This window comes from Capricornis sumatraensis, chromosome 12, assembly GCF_032405125.1.
Source record: "Capricornis sumatraensis isolate serow.1 chromosome 12, serow.2, whole genome shotgun sequence".
Classification (NCBI taxonomy): Eukaryota; Metazoa; Chordata; class Mammalia; order Artiodactyla; family Bovidae; genus Capricornis; species Capricornis sumatraensis.
The window spans coordinates 41,577,862-41,603,481 of NC_091080.1; the positions used below are offsets into that span (position 1 = coordinate 41,577,862).

The following is a 25,620-nucleotide window of genomic DNA, read 5'->3' on the forward strand; positions in this document are numbered from 1 at the left end:
AGTTAACTGCCAAGAACCAGAGATGTAACCAACATGCCCCAACAACAAAACATCCATAAAGACTCCTCAGCAGCGGGATTCAGAGAGCTCACGGTTGGTGAGCCTGAGGCGGCACTGAGAGGGTGGCACACTGGGGAGGGCAAGGAGGTCCCCCACCCCCACCCCCGCCCCCACATGTCTCTTGCATGTGGCTGTTCCCTGAGTTGTACCCTTTATAAGAAGCCAGTAATAGTTAATACAGTGTCTTCCCAAGTTCTGTGAGTCATCCCAGCTTATTCCCAAACCTGAGGGCATCCAGTAGAAACCCCCAAATTTGTAGTTGCCCAGACAGAAGTTTGAGTAGCTTGGGTACCCCATTTCAGCTGATATTTGAGGCAGGTGTGGTCTTACGGGATTGAACCCTTCCTTAATAATTAAACTGTCAGAACATGAAGCAGGTGTTCTGAATCTATAGATTACTTTACAAAAATTGATAATCATTATGTCTTCCTATTCATGAGTATAGTATTTCACTCTATATATTTACCCTCACTTTCATGCATTGGAGAAGGAAATGGCAACCCACTCCAGTGTTCTTGCCTGGAGAATCCCAGGGACAGGGGAGTCTGGTGGGCTGCCGTCTATGGGGTTGCACAGAGTCGGACACAACTAAAGCGACTTAGCAGCAGCAGCAGCAGCAGTAAATCTCCCTCACTGAGATGTTACATATCTTTTATTGTATTTATTTCTAGGTACTGATACTCTGAAACTACTGTAAATAGCATATTCATTTTATTTTTTATTTTTTACCCTGGCTAGGGCGTCAAAGACAATGCTTGATAATAAGGAAAATTCTAATATGACCATTTCAAAGGTCATGACAGCAAAGTTTCCTGCCCATCTAAAGTGGAAAAGATCAGTCTTGAAACATAATAGCCAGAGATACTCCTCTGAATTCTTTAGCAGTCAAGAAGATACACAGTTGACTGTGCTGAGTCCTTGATTACAACCAGGTATACTGAGATTACTGCTACAGTAAATGTATTCCTGCTATATTATTTATAAAGTTTTGCTAAATTAAACCACATTTAATCTTGCCTTTACAGAATAAGCTAGGGAAAGAGATTTTAATGCTCTCTGAGAAACACTACAATTTAGCCAAAAAGAATACAGGTTTAAACCCTGATTTGGTCAGACAATTACTAGCCGCTGATCTTAGAGGCAAGCTACTTAACCTGGCTGTTACCTTTAGTTTCCTCACAAGTGAAACAGAGGTGATAATATTAGCAAGTACACCACAGGAGCAAAGAAAAAACTTACACACAGAAAGCCTTAGTACACAGGCATGCCACAGTCTCAATAACAACAATCACTCCTACTTAAGTACCTATACTTTGTCAAGTTTCAAAAGATAATAACATTCTAGTGCACAGTGAGATAAATCAAATGGAAATTCTAAAACTGCCTATTTTTTGGATAAACTAGAATCTTGTCACATGTAGAAATATTTGAAAAACACTAGATGACCAATGGCATCTTGGAATTCTTAACTAGATTTCAAACAAATATATTCATTAAAGAGTAATTAATTAGCTGGCTTAAAGCATAAAAACTGTGGGACTACATAAGGATTATACTCTCCTTTAAAAGGATCAATCAACTTGCATTTTACCTGGCATATCCGCTTGATCGATTTGAGCCATTGTTATTAAATGTCTGTTTATCAGCTCCTAAGAAAAGAAAGTAAGTTCATTTACATCTAAACACAGCTTCTGAAATATGGACTTTTTAATGTAACTGACTAGCATAACCATCGGAGAAGGCAATGGCACCCCACTCCAGTACTCTTGCCTGGAAAATCCCATGGACGGAGGAGCCTGGTAGGCTGCAGTCCATGGGGTCGCTAAGAGTCGGACACGACTGAGCAACTTCACTTTCACGCACTGGAGAAGGAAATGGCAACCCACTCCAGTGTTCTTGCCTGCAGAATCCCAGGGACGGGAGAGCCTGGTGGGCTGCCGTCTATGGGGTCGCACAGAGTCGGACACGACTAAAGTGACTTAGCAGCAGCAGCAGCAGCATAACCATTAATAGTCTTGGCATGTTCACTTTTCAATACTAACATCATGAAATAACATTTCCGATACTGGTAAAATGTCTAAATTCCAATCCCAGGTAGACCTGCCCATAACTCTAGTTGGTTTCAAGTAGCAGTGTTACAACCCAGAGCCTACAGCTAGCTAGCTCTGTGGTCAATAATTCACTCCACAAACAATATTCTGGGGGTGCAACTTACTTCTGTGAAATAAAAACATTTTTGAGGATCTAAGAGTGAAATAAAATCCTACGTATCAAGTAATACCTGTTTAACAACAACAAAATTAAATTATTTTATAAAACCTACTTTGTAGAAAATTTTGAGCTTTCTTAAAATCTTCTTTTCTAGGCCAAATTACTTATTAGCTAACAACTACAGATATTAGCAAAAATTTGTTTAGAGATCAGAAACCATTTAAATTATTTTACATACTTCAAAGGCTTTTCAATGCACAGGATGTGAGGTGCAAATGGTGGTCCATTTAAATAGCTATTCTATGTTTTGTATTACCTGCAATTGTCTTGAAAAACACGTTTCCTTAAATAAATATATCAATTAGAACTCAAACTATCTGCTTCAGTACAGCATATCTAATTAAATAATACGATTTGAAAGGAATGCTGTTGTTTCTCCAGTTCTTTGCTAAAGAACAACAGACATCAAGTGTTTCCACTCTGAACTCTGAAAGCATACCTGTCGTAGTTCATCAGCCATGAAGAAGGAAGGTGCGTTCGCTTTTGGCTGCATATAAGCAACGTGAGGTGCAGTTGGAGGATAGATGTGGTAGTTGGGAAATACCTAAAAGATAGGGAAGGGGAGAAAAGAATGATCAATTTTTCTCAACTGATAAGCTTTATCATTACTGTGATAAAGTTCTAATCTTTAAATGACAGTGATAAATTGATACTTTTAATCTTTATATGACAGTGAATTAAAGGCCTCAGAGAATAACTGTTATCAGCACACTTTCTAAATGAATTCATTTAAAAATCTTTATTGGAATAATCTATTTTTTAAACTCTAATAAGAAAGGAGACATTTCTTCAGATATGGTAAAATTTTACCTCCAACGAGAGGCACAAGTGGTTTTTTGGAAGTATTTTTAAAAGGCAATTGGAAGAGAGGAAGGAAGTAGATACTAAAGGTGCTTGGTAAGAGTCAGAGCATGGAGTAACTCTGCCCTGGTCGCCCAGAGAACTGCCCTCTGGAAGGGTCTCCTGTAGCCAAACTGAACAGTTGTTATCTAGATGCTTGTTAACACCTCAGATTAGAACAGGAAAGAGGACCAGCATCCTCTGGGTCAGCAGTGGAGGTGAACAGAAGGATGCGACAGAGCATGTACCTTCCAATCGAACTACAACAAAGCCACTAAACTACTGCCAGCCTCGTGTCTTTGATCCTTTCAACTAGGCTCTTCCCACCACCCTACTTTCTTCCCATCTTCCTCTGCCTCTCCTTCCCTCCACTGGTCCACAGCACAAAATCAAAGTACACCCTAAAATATCTTCTATTTTATCCTTTCATATTTAAAGCTGAAACAAACCCTTTTCTCTTTTAAAAATGAATTCAGCTGATTTCTGCTGCCCTCAGATGATTGTTCTGCTCTGGATCTCAAGCAGGAAGTGGTTCTGCAATACTTGAAAGGTTTCCTTTAACTACACCTGCAAGGAGAACAGCGCCTCCTTTCCCTGGCCGTGGTTTCCTTACATCAGCAAGTACAATTGGGCTGAACTACCTCAGGTTTACCAGGAGTGTATATTTAAGAGCTGTGTGAAGGGTAAAAACATTGTGAATATGTGCCATGTATAATATCCACAGAAACAGCTGAGATAGTTTTGTGCCAAAAGAATCTCTTGGTTAAACTGAACTTTTTTCTACAAATGTGATAAAATAAAAATGTACATAATCATGAAATATAATAACCCCCTCCCCAAAAGCAAAACATTGATGGAATTCTTACTTGAAAGAACCAAGGAAAGTCTCTACTCTACCTCAATTATTTGACCTTCTGCTCGGCAAGCTGTTCTGTGATAATTTTTGAAAGATCTCTGACCAAAAACAAAAACAGAACAAAAAACTATTAGCTGCTTAATTATTTTTTAGAAAGCATTTCACATGATTCACAAGTATTTCCATAAATGTTTTCACATTTATTTCTCAGACGGTGGTCACTTACAGTTGGGGGATCAGTCTCAGAGACACTAAGATTCAAGAGTCACAACACGAAGGCAGAACTAGGACTCTTAAAAGAGGAAAAATAAAAATCTGTTCTCTTTCCACTCAAACTGTCCTTCAGTAAAATATGAAATGTAATCAACCAAAAATAAATCATTAATTTAATTTACAGGATCAAAATCTGCTTGCTTACTAAAATCCAAGTACACTTTTCATATAAGCCTATCAGCTATGATTTTGTCCAATGTTTACGGTGTAGACCATCTTTCATATTTTAATGGAATCTGGCATTCTTATTCATGAGAGCTTTATCTACTACTTACTTTTCTATAGGTAAATAATCTCTGAACATGGACAAAATTACAAAATTGCAAAGGTACACCTTATGGAACACGACCTTCCCTCTCTGCCCCTCCCCCCTTCTCACTGCAGTCCTTTGGTGGCCCTTTCCCTACCTCTAACCAGGGCTCCCTGAACTCCTCCTTAGACCAGTGACCCACACTGGAGGCCTCTTATTGCCATGTGCTCCATCACCCCGAGTTCCAGCTATTAAATCACTGCCTCACCTGGCAAGTATTGACCATCAGTTTGCTTTCAGTCACTACCGTTAAGAAACCATCGACTTCTCTAACTTTTCACCAGAGGTGAGTCTACCTACACTTACAAACAAGTGTCAGCAAATGGCAATCACAGCTGGCACAAGTACTAGGGGACCCCTAAACAAGGCGTGCTGTAGTATTAATCTAGAGTGTGAATATACAACCAGATTTGTCCAAAACTAGAGTTATTATTGGGATTCCTTGGGGCTCAGATTGTAAAGAATCTGCCTACAGTGCAGGAGACCTGGGTTCAATCCCTGGGTCGGGAAGATCCCCTGGAGAAGGGAATAGCAACCCAAGAGTTTTTATTACTGTAGAAACAGATTACTTTGAAGAAGTAAGAAGAGATTAGAGTTATCATCTGAGTTAGAAATGAGTTACCTTTCCACATCACAGTAAAAAGATACAAGAAGGGTAACCTCCTCGTCTCTCTCATTAATAAGGAGCTGCTAGAAGGGCCCTCTCTTTTCTCCCGTGTTTAAAGCACACATACCATTCCACTCAAAGGTGCTGGAGTTGTGTCTGTATAAAAGTACGTCGTCCCACCAACAGTTTCCTTTTGGATCACTTGACCAGAAGATGGTGTCTGAGAAACAGGATTATTCCCGGGCGTAGAGGCACTAGAAGGCACCATATAATTTGCTGGATTTGGAGTGTGGCTTCTTCTTCTGGGGGCAGGAGAAGTATGTGGAGTGATTTTGGGGGAGTGAAGAGGGGAGGATCCAGCAGACAATGACATTCCTAAAGTAGACGGAAGAGTGAAAACTGGTTTTAGAAAAAAAAATCTGAAAACTAAAATGCAAATACTCATTTGGAAGAAAACATATTTAGCAAAATTCTTTAAGTGCAAAGAAAAAGATAATTTTATCTTGTCCTAGAGAAAGCTCTGATTAAAGCAAATGTAAAGAATTTTTTTCAAAAACAGTCAATTCCAAATAAATTAGGAAATTTACTATAAGAATAAGTCTCCTCCATATCAAGGTTTACATGAGAAACAATAAAAATTATTAATAAATGAATTTAATTGAAAAATGATAAATAACTGTAACTATAAAATTATGCCTTTTATGAAAAATTCCTTTTCTTTGTGAAGAATCATTTAAAGCTGTGGTTATTAACAATATAATTACCACATTTCCTAAAACATGATTTAGTATAAAAAAAATCAAACTACTTAATGAGATTTATTAGATTTCTTTGGGCCAAATACATTTAACAGAATGGTTTGAAAAAGCGAAAGAAAACTTAGTCCTAGTTGAAATAACATGGCAGCTTAAATACCGTATTTTTTTAAATCAAGAAGTATACTGTTTTGATGCCTTTTGTCTTTAAATAGGCATACACTACAGTAGACAAATAAAATTTCTGCAGGTGCATACTTAGGCCGACTGGTATTACTCTGTTCTTAAAAGTTTTACCTAAACACAACTAGTAAGAAAGCAATGTATGCAAAGTATCCTCTATCATGAATCTACTGTGAAGAATGGGGAAGGACAACTGTCTTCACCCTTGAGGAGACTCCAGGCTAGCTGAGGAAGTAAGACCAGGTCACATGAGGAAGACACAAAATGACTCACTGAAACACTCAAATATAAACCAATATACCGCAAACTACATGCATAAATGCAGATGGAATACAAATTAAGTAAAACCAGGTAGAGTTCATCAAAGGCTTAATGGAGGTGATCAGTTCTGAGCAGACTGAAAATAGTTTCTAGAGCTACAGTTACACTTTCTGGGGAGGAAAAAAAAATTTATCCAGAAACGATTTTCTGGCTATTTGGGGAATGACTGAAAACCTTCTTCACCTTTGGGATAATGGGCCATCTCATAATTCAAGAAAAAAGTTAGCAAAATGCCTCTGGTCACAAAAATATGATTCATTAAGCAGGAGTATGAATTTCAAATGCCAAGAATCCATAAAACATCAACACTGTTCTTTGAAAAGATGCAGGTAAACAAAAATAAAGTGAGCACTGAGATAATATTTACCTTTACTCTAGACAGCCCTCTGTACTTCCTATACAGTCCTGACAAAATCATGTCACCTGATTTTCTGAGCAACGAAGTGAGGTAGGTCAGGTCACAACCACCACACTAGAGATCAGAATTTAGATATAGGGGGTTTTTTATCTGACCAAGGACAAATGTATGTAGCCAATAGCGAAGCCAGATCTCAAACCCAAGTCTCCACACTTTCAATTTAACTCTTTCTGCTGTTAACACAATGTCTACTGTACTGACATTATAACTGGTCAAGAATTTGCAAATATGTCTTAACGTCTAAAACCCTTAAAAACATATTTATAAGGAAACCAAGCTATTAAGATATAGGCTTAATTTAAAAAAAAAAATTGTTCCATAGTTCTGGGTTTTCTTCTAACTCATTGTATATTATACATTTAACTGTAGGTTAATCCATACTGTAAAACTTGGGAGGATTATTTTCAAAAGATAACTACTCCCCAATTATCAAGTATGAAACACATCTAGATAGGTTTCCTAAAGTTAATCTCTAAGCCTTTCCTAGATAATAAAGCTGGCCAAGTCACTAAAGAGTACATTTGTTTACTACCTTTGAATTAAATAAACAGCAACAAATACAGCTACCAATTCTTAAGCACTTTCCATGTGTCAGGCGCTAAACAAAGTGCTTCACAAACACCAGCCTATTTAATCCTCACAAAGATCCTGTGAGGTAGGTATATCATAGTCACCTCACAGAGGAAGAAACTAACTTAAAAATAACTTTTAAAACTTTATTGTAAAGGCAAATATAGATTATTAAACAAAAGAATTAAGATTCAACCTCAGGTCTATCTGATTCCAAAGCCTGAACTCTTAGCCAATATCCAATACAGGTGCCCAACACCTAAGTCTTATATAGGGGTACAAATGAAACAAAAAGTAGAATCTCTCTTTAAGGCTAAATACGTGGAAAAAGATTACCAAAAACAAACTAGTAGAATTTACCAGCTGTAAGTAACAAGCTTTCTCTTAATTTTGTGGCTTTCTACTACAAAGTTTCAGCAATGAAATTTGAGTTCATGTATCTGACCAGAGGCTGACTGGAATTATTTAAACACATACAAAACACAACATACACAATAGTAGCAAGTATCGCAGCCCATAAGCAGAACAAGGTAATTAAATTGTATGGGAAGCGAGAAATGAAATTTAACTTCTAAACTATAGAAACATCAAATCTAGTCACAAAGGGCAAAGCTTTGTGGCACCAAAGTGTTTTACCAACATGTTACAGAAATATGAGTAAAATATGCATATTATCTGCTTGGTGAGAGTTTTTCTGTCTGGTATTGTGAACACAATAACCACAACACTAACTATCCACATACAATACTATGAAAGAAAGTGAAGTCGCTCAGTTGTGTCTGACTCTTTGAGAACCCCATGGACTGCAGCCTGCCAGGCTCCTCCATCTATGGGATTTTCCAGGCAAGAATACTAGAGTGGGTTGCCATTTCCTTCTTCACAACAACACTATAGATGGCACAAAGCAGCAGAACATTACTACAGAAATGAGCAGTTAAAAATAGAGGTGAAACGAACAGATTTCATCTCACATGTAAATGTTCCTTTGTAACTTCCATCTTTCCTTATACAGTGGGGTGGAGGCAGGGTGCTACTTGTGACTATTACAACAGTCTGCTAATAATTAGTACTCAGTCACTGGAACACTTGGGCAAATACAGCAAAAGAGTGAGGATACCATGAGAGACAATCTGGAAGAATGAAAATCTTGATTTAAAACAATAAGCTCAGTTCAGTTCAGTCGCTCAGTCGTGTCCGACTCTTTGTGACCCCATGAATTGCAGCACACCAGGCCTCCCTGTCCATCACCAACTCCCGGAGTTCACTCAGACTCATGTCCATCGAGTCAGTGATGCCATCCAGCCATCTCATCCTCGGTTGTCCCCTTCTCCTCCTGCCCCCAATCCCTCCCAGCATCAGAGTCTTTTCCAATGAGTCAGCTCTTCGCATGAGGTGGCCAAAGTACTGGAGCTTCAGCTTTAGCAGCATTCCTTCCAAAGAAATCCCAGGGTTGATCTTCTTCAGAATGGACTGGTTGGATCTCCTTGCAGTCCAAGGGACTCTCAAAGAGTCTTCTCCAACACCACAGTTCAAACGCATCAATTCTTCGGCACTCAGCCTTCTTCACAGTCCAACTCTCACATCCATACATGACCACAGGAAAAACCATAGCCTTGACTAGACGGACCTTAGTCGGCAAAGTAATGTATCTGCTTTTGAATATACTGTCTATCTAGGTTGGTCATAACTCTTCTTCCAAGGAGTAAGCGTCTTAATTTCATGGCTGCAGTCACCATCTGCAGTGATTTTGGAGCTCCCAAAAATAAAGTTTGACACTATTTCTACTGTTTCCCCATCTATTTGCCATGAAGTGATGGGACCAGATGCCATGATCTTCGTTTCCTGAATGTTGAGCTTTAAGCCAACTTTTTCACTCTCCTCTTTCACTTTCATCAAAAGGCTTTTTAGCTCCTCTTCACTTTCTGCCATAAGGGTGGTGTCATCTGCATATCTGAGGTGATTGATATTTCTCCTGGCAATCTTGATTCCAGCTTGTGTTTCTTCCAGTCCAGCGTTTCTCATGATGTACTCTGCATGTAAGTTAAATAAGCAGGGTGACAATATACAGCCTTGACGTACTCCTTTTCCTATTTGGAACCAGTCTGTTGTTCCATGTCCAGTTCTAACTGTTGCTTCCTGACCTGCATACAGATTTCTCAAGAGGCAGGTGAGGTGCTCTGGTATTCCCATCTCTTTCAGAATTTTCCACAGTTGATTGTGATCCACACAGTCAAAGGCTTTGGCATAGTCAATAAAGCAGAAATAGATGTTTTTCTGGAACTCTCTTGCTTTTTCCATGATCCAATGGATGTTGGCAATTTGATCTCTGGTTCCTCTGCCTCTTCTAAAACCAGCTTGAACATCAGGGAGTTCATGGTTCACATATTGCTGAAGTCTGGCTTGGGGAATTTTGAGCATTACGTTACTAGCATGTGAGATGAGTGCAATTGTGTGGTAGTTTGAGCATTCTTTTGCATTGCCTTTCTTTGGAATTGGAATGAAAACTCCCCTTTTCCAGTCCTGTGGCCACTGCTGAGTTTTCCAAACTTGCTGGCATACTGAGTACAGCACTTCCACAGCATCATCTTTCAGGATTTGAAACAGCTCAACTGGAATTCCATCTCCTCCACTAGCTTTGCTCGTAGTGATGCTTTCTAAGGCCCATTTGACTTCACATTCCAAGACGTCTGGCTCTAGATTAGTGATCACATCATTATGATTATCTGGGTCATGAAGATCTTTTTTGTACAGTTCTTCCATGTATTTAATTTAAAAATATTCCATTTATGTATTTATTTTTGGTATTACTTTTGTAATTCACTCCTAAAATGATATTTTGGTGATATTATATATAATAATTACACTATAATTTCTTATTAAGTGAATATACAAACTTAGATACTTAAGTTATGCTATGATAAGCTAACTGCTTTACAATATTTGAAAAAAATCCTTCTTAAAACTACCGAATTCAAATAAAAGTAAGGAACAAGACAGAAATGCTCACTGGATGAATTAACTAGAGCAATTAACAAAACAAAGAGAGATATAAAAAGTTCAAGCATAACTTATGAAGGTAAAAGTGTCAGTGTTTCTGGAGGACATTATTCTATACCTGAAAATTCCAAGCAAACAAACAAACAAACAAAAGACTTGTAAATAATGACAGAATGCATTAAGTAAATGGCTCCAATATTAACATACACCAAATGAATATTTGGTCTTAAATACAAACATCCATTTAAGATAATGCTGAAATAAGCATTATCTTTCCTCAACCCCAACCAAAACTATGAACACACAGAACTGTGAGATAAAATGTAATATCCACATTTTAAAACACAGCTGAAATAAAAATAATAAAAACAGTAACTCCAAGAGCAAGAAATTAAGGCAAAATTATGAATTAGAGGTTGTATCGTGGGAAGTCTGGAAAATCATATCCTAGGCCAGATACAGACTCTACAAGTTGAGGCTTCAATGTTCACAATGGCATATGAAACATGGCCTTCAGCACATAAAACGTGGAGAACGAAATTCAAATTCCAGTGTAAAGCTAGGAGTCTGGAAAAGCTGTACCATCAGTCCTGCTGGAGGAGAAAACTTCTACCTACCCGCCCACAGAGGCAGAAGGTAGTCTTGGTTGAGGAGAAGACGGGTGGTGTCAGGAGAAATGAAAACCCAATCCCTGTACCCTGCACTGGGGCAGGAGAGAAAATTCCCAGGAGATTCCATGTTGGGGACCCTGGTGAGGGATGGGTATAAAATTTAAATTGCACAGGCAATGGACACCTGGATAAGGCACACACCAACAACTATTTCAAAAAACACTTCTACAATGCGTAACACACAGAGATCGATCTCTCTCTAGAAAACAACTCCACGTGAAGGAACTCCAAGATTCACGTGTGTACAATACTTGATCAATGCACTGAGAATCAGAACCCACAGAACAATGAATCCCGGATAACAGAAACCTATAAAGGAGATTTTTTTAAATCTACAGCTAAAATGACGAAGGTCATGAAAAAAGTGACAAACATCTCACTCACAGACACACACACACATATCCCTGATATTTGTTCTTCTTAAACAGAACAAACTAGACTCTATAAGAGCAAAAAACATAACCACTAAAATTAAAGGGAGAAAAAAAAATCTAACAGATGAGTTAAACAGAAAAGTAGACATAATCAAAGACAAGAAAAGTAAACCAGACAAGAAAGACTCTAGAAATAAAGGTTAGAAAATACAGAAGACTGGTTAAGATACACAAAAGGTAGAATGAGTAGGTGGGTTTCCAGGATAAAAAAAACCAAGAATACTGAAGGAGCAACATTCAAAGAAAAGCTTTGGGATTTTTCAAGAGCTAAGAAATCCTCAGTCAGGAAGTACTCAACAAGAATTTTGAACAGATAAGTAAAGACAAACCTCTTGCAACCAATCTGGTGGAACTGTTGCATGCGAAAGAGAGAGGGAAAAAAACCCTAAAAATTACAAAACTTTGTGGAAAAAAATGAAAGTTGTTCAGTGGTGCCCAACTCTTTGCAACCCCATGGACTGAATTCTCCAGGCCAGAATACTGGAGTGGGTAGCTGTTCCCTCCTCCAGGGATCTTCCCAACCCAGGGACTGAACCCAGGTGTCTCCCACTGCAGGCAGATTCTCTACCAGCTGAGGGTATTTTAAAAGGCCTGGAAAAAAGAACTGGAGAGAGAGCCCATGATCATGGACAGAAAGACTATACTGAAATCTTAACAACCCTCTTTGATTCACCTAAAGATTCAATACAACTTCCCTGAAGGTGCCTGGCTGCTTCACGGATCCAGTCTTCAAGGCTGTCCCCTCCTCTGGTACCCTCATCAACATCACTCCTTATCATCAATGAGTTCTCTAGGCCCCATCCTCACAGCAAAGTCTAGGTCAACTTTCTGAAAAATTTTCTTACTCTATAAAAATTCTCTGGATGCTCGTATTTAACAATTATTCCCAGCATTCTGTACTTTATCTTTCGCTGCCAGGAGCACACAATTCAAACTGCCTCTGTGCCTCAATCCTCTCTGCATTCCCAACTACACCTTCAATGGCACAGTGCTGGCACATAATACATTTGTCAGAAAGAAACAAAGAGGTGAAAGTTTCCTCTTCTTGGTACAGTGATAGCTATAATCAGGAAATGAAGAGTGCTATCACCAGAATTATCCGAGCGTAACAAGAAGTTGGGAGGAGAAAGCGAGAGTTCATGCTGTCAAGTGGCATAGATGCCAGTCGTCCCTATTTAAAAGTACACGTCAAACAAGCAAATGCGAAAGAGAAAGAAGAGTGAAAGAATTTGAGATGAAGGGCATTCTTCTGATGCAGCCGTCTTGAGTATCTTTGCACTACTCTTTGCAGATCTATGCAGCCTGGGTAAATCTAGATTACACTAGCATTTTAACTAAAACTGTAGATACTGTTGTAACTCAAGTTGTTAACTTTATCAAAGTTCCAATAACCAAACTAAATCCTCAGCAATAAACTGTCTTGTGTGGCTACACAAAGGAGAATGGTTTAGATTAGAAATCACCAAACTATACCTCCTATTGAACAGATGAATGAATTAAAGACAGAGTAAGCATCATCTTCTTAACAAGAGGGCTAACTCTAACCCCAAACAGGGCCTCATTTAAGAGAAAATCAGAATAAGGAATTTATAAGATCATAACCAGGAATACAAAAACCAAAGCAACTACTAAAGATATAATTCTTACTTAATGGATTTTTTTTAAACCAAAGTCCCCAATCACACCCCCTCCCAAATAAAACAATAAATGCACAGTGACAGCTCAAATAACAGACACGAAGTTTATACTCCTAAATTCTAACAGGACCTTAAACATGCAACAAATTAATCCTTTTCCCTGATATTGCTTATGATGACTTAAAAGATGGGTATGAAAGGTCAACTTCAAAACTGAGCTCAGGGCACTTTCTGCCCCGACTGCCCCGACTCGCTCTTCGGTGATTCAGAAACAAGCTTTACTTCCTAGTCCTTTGACCACTCGCTGCTCTTTAAGCGTTTGATTGTAATTACTGACAGTAAGAAGTGTGGAGTTATCTGCAATTCATACACCCTGTCAAACACACCCCCAGGATACTCTAGGTAGCTATACTACATGCAGGACAGATTTCTACTGAATATTTTAGTAGGATAATTCTATTCTACTGAATAGAACTTCCTAAAATAAAATGTTAAAAAGCTACAGAATAACATCAGAAATGCGCTAAATTCTCCACGTGATGTCAATGACGATTGCATAAATAAACTGGTCTAAAATGTAATCCCTACAGTTTCTAAGTAAATTCAGGAACAAAGTTTCTTGACTGGGGATCAATAAGACCACACCCATATTCAGAAACAGATTGCAACTGGAAGGACTTGGCACAAAGTTGCGCTCGGGACCATGACTGACCACGGTAGCATGTAGACTTCCAGATCACAAGAGAACAGGGTCTAGGGGGGTTACCAGGGGGCTTCCTTATACGTTCTTCTTCGTGAGGGGTCACTCTTCCTCCAGGAACACACATGCAATGGATCTGCTCAGGGAGGCCCACCAGAGCCTCCAAGGTCCACCAGGCAACCAATGTCCTCATAGGCGACTGGTCACCCAAACACCCTCTGCCTAGCACCCACCAGAATCCCACACGCCTGGAAGGAAAGCACATGTGTAGCACAAACCACAGTGTTTGCACAAAGGGTCTAGGCACAGAAAACCACCCTAATCAGTTAGGGAACAGCAGGAACATGCCAACTCCAAGGTCCCAGACGTCAGCCTAGGGCCAAACTTGCAGGCAGGCTTTGCTAAGGACAGCAGTCTTCAGCCTGCTATGTTAACTCACTTCTGCACAGATACCCTGAGTTGTCTACTACAGTACAGTCACCACTTTTCTGTGGTAAACACTATTATAGAGAAATATCAGGGCAAATGTGTTTCTCACATCTGAACATATGCCTCAAGGAAAAACAAGCAAGCTTTAAGTCAGGGCAATGGACTTATGCTGATTCCACTATGTATGGCCTATAGATACTGAGAGAAATTATATAACTAGTGATGTACACTCATGGCTAGGAAATACAGCAAAGAAAAATTAAATTTAGCTCATATAAAAAGGAGCTGAACCTACTTGTTTTATCAGCTGTTTTCTTCAGTATCTGAACTATCTAAACATATACACTAAAAGAAAATATGTATGTTGTGACTTATAATGAGATTTCAGCTACTAATAAATAGAAAAGGTTGCATGATATCATTAGTTGGTACATTTGTCTAGTACACTAAAATTATAGAAGCGATTCAAAAGTTTACTTATTTAAAAATTAGAGGTATATGAAACAAAACTTTATTCTCGGTAAGTAACTGTTGGACTTCTAGAGTAACCCTGGGCGCCACCCAGAACATGGTTTGGTGCACACATAAAAAACAGCTGCTTTCAACAAAAACTATGCACACCTTTTGCCCCAAAATTCTAGTTCTGGAAAGCAGCCTAAAGAAATAGTCTTAAATCCTGAAAGATATTTATAGCTACAATAAATGTATACGTACCCAGAGCACATACATATATGCTGACCGTTAAATAGTAACATTGTAATTCAACATCTTAATAGGTAAGTTTTTAAAAACTGAATGGCAATTTGAAGGACAGAGAAAACAGTATCAATCAGTTGAAATTTATTAGGGTGATAAGAGTGATTTTAGGGGAAAATAGCTCTTTAAAAGTGAAGTTCTCTGATATACACTAAATTTTCCCCATGACACAGTATTTAATTAAGAAACAAAGAAAAGCTGTTTGAATACTTATTAACTTTACCTTAAAAAGCTTCTTTTAACTTAGAATAACCTTGAGCATTATGTTTATTTACATCAATATTAAAGCTGTCATTTTCATTGCCTTATAAATAAAAATACATCATTAAAAATCCTAAACTCAAAAATCCTTAGTATTTTTGCTTAATGCTAATCACTCCATTAAGTCACACTTAAACTCAAACAATTATTTACATTTAAAGATAAAAAGGAATCTACTTTATAAACTGCCAGTGGTTTGAGGAGAATGTTTTACAATTTCCAATTTTTAAGCCAGAAGTAGAACAAGCTTTTCCCCTCTTTGTATGAACTAAATAACTGGTGCCCGACAGAGCTTGGGCACATAAACTCAGTGAAGGTAGAAATGAAGCTAGACTCTAGGTCCCTTGAGCACTATTACAACCCACTGCAGCACTCCACGCTGTTGAGTTTAACCCAAATTTAAATCCCTAAAAGTCATAAAAAAATAATATACCTAGAAGAAAAAATTATAAGGAGGAAATGTGATTCAAGGCAGAAGAATTGCCAAATATCAGAACACATAAAATATTAAAGAAGAGGAGGATGGTACACCAGGTTTAAAGCATTCATCTGTGCAAAGCTTCCGGATTCCTAGGGTAAGCCTCTAAATTCTACCATCAATCCTAAAGAGTTAGGTACTGTAAGAAGAAACAAGTCATACGAAGCTGTGTGGAACTGCTGAGGACAAGGGTGACTCAGAAAACCTCTGAGTTTAAAGACAATTAGAATTAAAAGACCTGATTAGTGTTTTGGAAGAATCCTAGCAATAAAGAAGTTAAAATGTTTTTTCTTTATTAAAGTTTTTTAAAAATTTCTGATGATACTAATTTCTCTTCCCTTCCCTCGAAAGGCTATTATTACACTGATGGTACATTTTATAAGAGATGGCACCTAAGAATCCAGGGACTACATGGCAATAAATAATCCTTCAAGATGTTGCCAGTAAGTTTTTAAAATTTAAGTATTTTGCTAAATTCTGTTTTGGGAACATTTTACCATCAATTTCAAGTTACAAACTCAGGTAAGAAAACTTTAAAAGTGGACCTAAGTAAATATTTAACTGAGACAACCATCACTTAGGCATGTCTGTATGTTAAATGTGGATCTAATCCTCCAACAGACTATACAAAATAAAACAAACCCCACTATCCACAAAGCAACAGGATTAGGATGTGAAAGCCAAGATAATACTAGTCTGTACAGTCTTTACTTCTTTCCCCATAAAAACTCCATTATTCAGTCAAATTTAGCTTTGCAGATAATTGTCAAAACTGATTAAAAATTTTATTAATCTGAAGTACCAGACTTAAGGTAATAATACTCATGCAACTAATGAACCTAAAGCTAAAATGTATGAAAGCTCACTTGGCTAAAGCCCAATTTTTCAAACTCAGACATGATCAATGATCACTTGCATTTCTACCCTAAACAATGAGAGATATTTTATAATCAATTTAAATACTAAGCAAAATATCTTATTTCTATACATTTTAAATCAAACTATAAAATGATTAAAATAAAATTAACATTTATAATCTTTTAATTCTCAAACCACTGAAGTTATCTGTTACTATGTGGATCATACACCTTTGGTTGAAGTATTTCCTTTATCACGCCACACCCTGTTTTTAAAAGCCTCCCAAAAGACAATTTGCAGTATTCCTGTGTAATTCATAAGGGCCCAGAATATTAGGATATGAGAAATTTCCTCTCTGTAGCTTAAAACTTTCATGTTTCATAAAAAAAAATCCATTTAATTCAACATTATAATTATTCTCATTTCCTTGAAGATTGAGACTAAAAAATAACAATAACCTTTTAAGGTTAAACATTGCTAATTATCAAGATCACATTACAATATTAGCCATGAGCCACAATAAAAATTATTCACTAATCTAATAAAACAGATGCTAATCAAATTAAGTTCCATTTAATCCTCAGAGTTTCAAGCCACAATGCAAACTACCTTTACAAAGATGAAACAACCCAAATGCCAAAAGGTTTACAGGCAAGAAATGTGTATGAACCCCACAATAAGGATAACTTGAATTTATAAACAGATTGCAAAGGCCCTCTGTGGACCTCTCAGGGGCATACTAGTTCTTGATGGCAACAAATAGCAGTAAAATTTCTACGCTTTTAAAGAACTGTTTCATTAAGTGTGGTGATAAAACGAAAACAAAGTCAAAAAGAATACTGACGTTAACTGCCAGAACTGATTCCTTCAGAAACCCTGTTTTCACAACAGCAACCCCTTATGATTAGGGGAATTAAAAGTTGCTGAACTCAACAATCCCTTCAGTTAAACAAACAGACCCCTCAGAGCTGTCCAACGCTGCCCAAACTATCCATCCTTTAGTCGAATCAGTCAGTTTCATGAATTGTAGGATTTATCTTCAAGTCCAGTGCTGACTCAGAGGGTAGCTTGTTCCCTAGAGAAAACAACCAACAACAATCAGAACAGCTACTGCTCATAAGCTCTTTCAACACCCAAGTGGAAAGGACAACTTAATGGGTCCAAAAAAACAATTCAACTTCCTTTCAGCTACAAGAGTAGCTGATAAACTGAAGGCATCTATATGCCATAGGCAGTTCTTGGTTAAAGCATTAACTTGGTTACAATAAGAAATGTTAAAACTAGAAAGCTTACCAGAAGAGCTATTACCCATACCAGAGGGTTGCTCACCCAACAAGAAATCTGCAGGGACTCTAAGTGGAAAGTATTTCAATGTCCAAAGCTATTACTGTGTTTTGTTTAAACTTTGAAAGGCTGCCTTCCGTATGCATGTCTGCACATGTGTGTGTGTGTGTGTGTGTGTGTGTGTGTGTGCGTGTGTATATGTGTGAGTGGGGGGGGGGGTTAAATACATCCACCCAGAAGTCGTCTATATATCTAGGGCAGCTTTGCTTACAGCCATACATAAAAAGCTAGTGAAATGTCACTTAATCCCCTAAACACAAGGTCCTCATATTCACAGGTCAGAGAAAATATTCTGAATTAAAAGAAAAAGCGTAACATGTTCTGTTTCAAGACCTGCAAAGGTGAAACTGCCTTCCCTATTATTTCTAAAACCAAAACTCAATATGTACCTCAAAATATACCACAACAAAGCTAGGGTGCTTTTCCACTTCATGAGTTAGGGGGTTCTGTCTACAATAATTATGTTGTAATGAAAAAGAGAGGGAAAAACCCTCTGTAAGAAAGACAACCAAAGAACTCAAACTATCTTCGGAAACATCATTTTGTCCTTTCACATGAATTAAGTTAAAAGCTTTTCATAAAACACACACATCACTAAAGACTGACTCCAGAAGGAGGCATGAAGATGGCCAATACAACACTGCACACTGTCCTGAAAAATGTATTCTTTCTTGAATACAGGCATTTGACAGGTGGTGGAGGGTTTTTGGTTTGGTCTTGAGCCTTCCTCATTCCTCAATTCCCCAGCCTTTCTCAGAGAAAGGAGAGCTAAGTTCTAAGACACCCACTGTATGTAATGCTACTTGTCACATAGTATCCTTCGGAGAATTCACCAGATAAGCCACTCAAATCATTCCTCTGTTCTGTGGTTCAGGTGAGAAGAAGGGCAACCCTGCCAGCTTTCCTATTTTGAGTACCAGCAGACTGCTTCCTGTCAAGAAGCAGACCTTTGTGCCAGTGGTTTTCAAACTGCATTGAGCAGAACCCTAAGCTTCTAAAAATGTTTCAGGGCTCTGTGAATTATTGATTTGAATTTCATCTTTTTTTTTTTTTTTTACTTTTAGTAAATCAACAATAAAATCACAAAAGCAGGTAAAAATTAGCATGCATTCATTTTTCAACACACTAGAGATCATTACCGACATACTTGTGCTGTATTAAAGTATTTTCATGGAGACTCTACAGAATAGAGACCGTCTCTCCTGTCACCCCTGTGTATATACATGGATCTTTGATTAGGAAGGTAGTAATTGCAATAAACTTTATTTGAATGCACATGCACTCAGAAAAAAATTGAAAAAATGGGTGCACAACTTATTCATGCAAGTCATGATTTTTTTTTTTGTTACTGTATGATAGAAAACACACAAAAGGAGACTGAGAAATGTTTAAAACTGATTACTGTCCTTCACCCACCAGTTTCAAGTTACTGTGTTCACCAAAATACCACAGACTTTCTCTTCTCACTGAGTAAGTTTAACAAACCTGATCTTTTTTTTTTTTTAATTTTCTTTTGGGGGGACCACATGGCAAGGGGAATCTTTCCTTGACCAGGGATCAAACCTGCATCCCCTGCACTGAAAGTGCAGAGTCCCAACCACTGAACCACCAGAGAAGTCTGATCTTGTAAATGCCAGTTTTATCTGCTTTACATAATTTTAGGTTTGGGGACTATATACAGACTTCACGAGTTCTGCTGCTTTAAAACAAAAAAAGTTTGAAAACCACTGTTCTAAGCTCTAATTAAGTTCTGGTATTCTTGGCTCATGGGTCCTCTGGGGCAGAAATGGTAATTAAGTCTTAGGTTTCTGACGCCTGCTAAGCTCCAGGTGCCTGCTATCGACATGCTCCAAACCACTTGTCCAGTCCTGTCTCCTCTCCCCACATCCTGACAGTCCTCAAGAAACAATGTGCCAACCTTGGGGGTGCTAATGGCAAATAAAATTGGTAACGATTTTAAGAGAGAAGTACCAGGTACTTCAAAGACATGACGTGTTATCTCAGTGCCATTTTTCATTCATCTTCCCCAAGTTCCTGCCCAATCTAACCTTTTTCGAACCTTGCCCAGTAATTTTAACTTTAAAACAAAATTCCACTCCTCTTTTAGAGAGAGCTGGCTCTCCACATCACACAAATAGCAAACTTCAAAAATACTTCTTTGAAAAGATAAATGAAAAAGAAACTCCCCATAACAAAAGCAGTGACTGAGAGCCAAAGGTACAGAAACGGAACTAACCATGTGAGCTAATTAATGACCGTAGTTTCAACTTTCATGAGGAATCACTGCACATGAACACCAACAGAGAGTTTGTTTTAAAAAAAAAAGTGCCAGGCTGCAAAAGATCTATCCCATCCTAGTCCCTCCAAGAGGTCTTGGAGTACTCATCCACAGTCAGCACTTGAGGGTAACACCTCTTCCAGCAGAAGCCTGCTCCAAGCCTAGGGCTCAGCAGCACGCCTGAGGTTTTCTTTACATTTGTTCAGTCTTTACCTAACTCAGGTGGAACTACTTTTTGAAAGCTCACTGAGTGAAAAAATTCTCTATTATGGTAATAAACTGGTTAAAACAAATAGGAAACAAAAAATAAACTTCACAGATTCTCAACTGCCTGTGTTACAAATGTTTAAAGAAATCCTACCTATCCTTTAAAACCCATCTTTTGGGTGTTCCATGAACCTTCATTCTGGATACCCTCATTCAAATCAGATAAAATCTCACCTTCCTTCAAATTTTCTGGAATTTTGAACTTTTATTTTCCTCTCAAAGTAAAGGGTAGATGTCAGAATCTGCTGTGAAACTTGTAAACATGCAGGCAATGGCAGTGCTCCAAAAATGGAGTTTCTGACCCCGCGGGTCTTCAATGGGGGCACAAGAAAACTATACATTTAAAGCACCATGGGCTAATCTGTAACTATTGATACATACGAAAGCTTACTGGAACCACTGCATGAGGTCAGGCACTGAGCAAGGTTCCAGGAATTCAGGAAATAAGACCCAGTTCTGATCTAGTGAAGTTCGTACTGCACACATAAAGCCCACTACAGTGCCCAAAACGCTTCAGTTTTAGTGTTTCCTCTAGGTCTCCATGTGCAGTCACAATAGTGAATAAAATGGTAAAAATGTCTCCAGAAGCATTTGACTTTGGTGCAGGAAATAAATACGTATAAAACATGCAGACAGAAATTTAAAAATATTAAGACATACTGAAAACATTATAGAAGCATAGAGATAGAAGACAGTAATGATGACTAGCGAAACAGAAATGGCTTTGATGGCGGCAGGGGGAAAAGAAAGAAAGAAAAAAAGAGGCATTTGATCTAATCAATGAAAACTAGGAAAAATCTCAAGAAACGGAAGGGCCATCTAAGTACAGGAAAGCACAGAGATGGAGGAAATGCTGGCCACTTTCAAATACATATTCTGAACAGGATATATATTTTATATCAGAGGAGGTCCTCCACTTAGAAAACTGATGGCCATTTAATAGTCATTTTCAATTATTTCCATTCTAAAAATATTTAATAAGCTCCTAAACACAATTTCTTCCACAAGGCAGCTTATATCCCAGTGGGCATGAAGAGGATCGTTCACTCTATTATAAAGAAGAACACAAGTTCAAACTGTGTAAGTTCTAAAAAGGAAACAAACAGAACACAGTGAAGGATAACGACGGGAAATTTCCTTTTCATTAGTCAAAGGTCTTTTTCTCTGTGACATTTTAAATCACTCTGTAAGTGACGCCTAAGAGAAGGGAAGGAACAGTCTATAAAAAGAACAAAGTGAAACACTGTACACAAAGAACATGAGCCAAAAAGAAGCTTGACATATGTGAGAAAGACCAGTATGGCTGGAGTATGGCTGGACCTGAGCACACAATGGAAAGAGAAAAGGTGAGATATAAGACACAAATTATACACCACAGAAAGGTGCTTGGATTTTATTCCAGTGACAATTAGTAAGCCATAAACTGATGACTTCTGCTTTTAACATGGAAAAAGAAATGCAGGGTAGGATCAATCAGACAAAACAAGTATATAAAAGAAGCAATGATGGGTTGGTCTAAGATGGAGGCAACATGTATTTGAGATATATAAATAATATGAAGGTTGAATTGACAGGATTACTAACAGACTAGCTGTAAAGATGAAGGAAAATGAGCAAAGATGAGTCTTAAATTTCTTGCTCAAGCATCTTTCTAAGCATTACAGGAGGTTTACTCAACTTCATAAAAGCTCAGACAAGGAAAAAACCTTAACCAGCAAGTGAAATGCAGAAGAATTAACAATTTCTGAAATGAACTGACGTACCAAGTGAAGTTAGAACATATTCTTCTAAAGTAATTAGGAAATTTTCATATGGCTTAGCCAGCTTAGAGGGAACTGGAGCTGGGAAAATGAATTACGTAGTTTAGGATCTTTGCTATCTATAATTTTTTACTAACTTAGAAACTATACATTCTTGTGCACACAGACAATAATAGCTCCATAATAATCATACCAAAACTCAAAAAAAAATGAAACCTTTTAAGACAACATGTGAATATTTTCTTTTAATTATAAACATATGGAATGGAAAGTTACTGGAGGAGGGGAGGGGACTCCCGTTTCACTTCACTGTAACAAGACCAGTGCTTCTCCACTGCCCCAAACATTCTAAAGCACTGGTTCTTAACCAGAAATGGATGTTGGAATTACCAGAAAGGCTTTCTAAAAGCAGCTTTCTGCAGAACTCTTCCCTTTTGAGGGAAAAGGAAGGAAGGATCTGAGCGAGAAATTGAAATGGCAGGTTTAGGATGGGCCCTGGTGAGAAAGACATTTTAAGACCACTCAGAAATGTTGGTACATATCTTTCATTAATCTTTAAAAGGTTAACAACACTGAACCAAGATAATTTGCAAATAATTTTAATTACTAGCTTTTTTAAGCACTAATATTTCAAGCCATGAGATAAATCCATTATGGTCAGAAATATTTCATGAATGTAAGCAATAGTACATTGTCTTATTATACATTAGTCTTTAAAGTCAAATTATGAAAGCAAAAATAAAAATTACACAATTATGTTTCTTACAACATTTCTTTTTTTAGGGGGTGGATTATGTTCTCCACTGATTTTCATTTAAATATAGTATTACTTAAATGGTAACACTAAGTCTAAGTATCTGTTTAAAAGTTTCTCTGAACATTTCCCACATGAGGCACTAATGTTATTGCCTGCAAATATTAAGTGTACACAAATTATTTCCAGGAGTTAAGTACCAGAAACAAAACCCCTCAATAAAACACATATATGCAGGACTGGAGGGAAAAGGAAGGAAGGATCTGAGTGAGAAATCGGAATGACAGGTTTAGGATCGGTCCTGGTCAGAAACACATATATTTTAAAAGTATTCAGGGAAATGTTGCTACAGACCCTTCACCACCCTTCAATGTATACCTTAAACCATTAGCGAGTAGAAGAAACCTGATTCTTGTTTGTAAAGCCCCTATCAAAAGAAAAAATTGAACTAAAAATTACTTGAATAGGACCATGAAGATATCACAAATAAAGTATTCTTTCTCATTCTTCTAAGAAGCATGAAGAATCAGCATATTTTTAATTTTAGGAAAATATAAAGTAAAAAATGTTCACTGATTTACAGTAACATTTCATTATTAAAAACTGTATTTGATTAGAATACAAATATTCTCTATAACAAAAATGGCAAGTTTCAATATACTCTGAAATACTTTATTTTTTAAAAAAACATAAATACTCTTTTAAAAAAAAAAAGCTATGTGGACCTAACCAATATAAATGCAACTCAGTTTCCATCTCTGATTTCCCCTCAATATCTAAAGAATTTCAGCAACTGACAATGTAATCATGCTTCATTTTCGTTGAATATCTGTGATAAAAAGGTATTTAGACTACCTAGATATTAGAAACACTGTAGGCATTAATAAAACTATCAAGCGCCTGCCCTAAAGCTTCCTCACAAAGTTTAATCTCATTGGCCAAATTTAAGCAAATATTGTGAGTTCATGAATTTAACCTGAGTTTTATCAATCATATACTCTTACATAATATCTGATGGAGACTATAGCCTGCACAAGCATTTTGCTTTGCGTGTCTACACACAGTAATCTTTCATTTGGCCAACTTCAACCTTACCTTCAAGAGCCTCATTTGCATTTGAGTTTTCAATAATTAATTCAATAAATATTAGATGTATAAACTACAGTGCCTAAATTCTAAAAATGTGAATAATCTATCCAGATTTATGCCTTGAAAACACTGAATTACAATTTTAAGAATTATACCCTCTGGCCTGCACATTTGATAATTTACTTGGATCACTGAAATATTTGAAAAAACAGAAAAGTGACTTGCTTGCTCCCAAACTTGATAAAATTACCTGATAAAATTAACAGATAATTTAATTCAGATAAATTAGCCTCTGCAAAGGTGGTGAGCTTTTACTTATATTATTTAAACAGAGTCAGAAGAAAATGAAGTTAGCAACTAAACATAACTTCTGGATCAAGAGAATCGTTTTCCTTCTCAAGTGACAGCGACTGTTTTATGAACAATAAACTTACTCCAAGATGACCATGTCTGATTATAAAAAATTATATTCACAAAAAATAAGATTAATATTAGTTAACAATGTAATTTTAACTTTAAATTTCTTTCCAATGAATAAAAACTAGTACCAAATTCAAAAGAAAAATTACAGTCTGACTTCAAGACTGCTGCTATTGAATCAATAAACACTTATTTCTTTAACATTAATAATTTAGTTGATCTTTACATAAAAATCTTATACATATTAAAATATACATGGAAATAGAAGATATTTGATTACTAGTTCTAGATCCAAGGGGTTTAAAATTTTAAACAGCCACAGTACTTGTGCTATTCATTTTTCAGGTATTCTGAATAATTAATTTACATTAGTTGTGCCCATTAGCATTACTAAGGTAGAAGAACTCCCTGTTGCCTGCTTTCACTTAAATGGTATTTGTGATCTTGGCTGAGCTTCAGGAACGCCTGTAACAATTAATTCAGCAGTTACTTATCTGATAACTTCAGTTACTCACAACACAGACTTGATCCAGAAAAGCAAAATTAACCTCAGCTAAAGAATAACTTAAAGCCCCATGTACCTTATTCACAGGCAACAATTCAAGTCCTGGACTCAAAGTCTTTTTCTTATTTAAACAAAGCAGAAGGTCCGGAGAAGAAAAGGGTTGTAAGAAGAAAGCGGATGGAAGGTAGCTCAGAGCGTAAAGTAGAGCTGCTAAGTCGCTTCAGTCGAGTCCGACTCTGTGTGACCCCATAGACGGCAGCCCAGCAAGCTCCCCCATCGCTGGGATCCTCCAGGCAAGAATACTGGAGTGGGTTGCCATTTCCTTCTCCAATGCATGAAAGTGAAAAGTGAAAGTGAAGTCGCTCAGTCGTGTCCAACTCCTAGGGACCCATGGACTGCAGCCTACCAGGCTCCTCTGTCCATGGGATTTTCCAGGCAAGAGTACTGGAGTGGGGTGCCATTGCCTTCTCCATTAAGTAGAGCAGTGGTTCTCAAACTGGAGTCCCCAGAAAAGTAAT

The 25,620-nt window shown here is 37.4% G+C and overlaps 1 protein-coding gene across 1 annotated transcript in view; it reads right to left on the reverse strand.

Moving 5' to 3' along the window:
* PAN3 (poly(A) specific ribonuclease subunit PAN3) overlaps positions 1 to 25,620 on the reverse strand; it is a 122,123-nt gene that overhangs the window by 25,938 nt on the left and 70,565 nt on the right. Inside the window, exons 7-9 of the mRNA XM_068984341.1 lie at positions 5,345 to 5,592; positions 2,771 to 2,875; positions 1,652 to 1,709 (exon numbers count right to left, since the gene is read on the reverse strand). Coding sequence (XP_068840442.1) covers positions 1,652 to 1,709; positions 2,771 to 2,875; positions 5,345 to 5,592 — 411 coding nt within the window. The remainder of the gene's footprint in view (positions 1 to 1,651; positions 1,710 to 2,770; positions 2,876 to 5,344; positions 5,593 to 25,620) is intronic.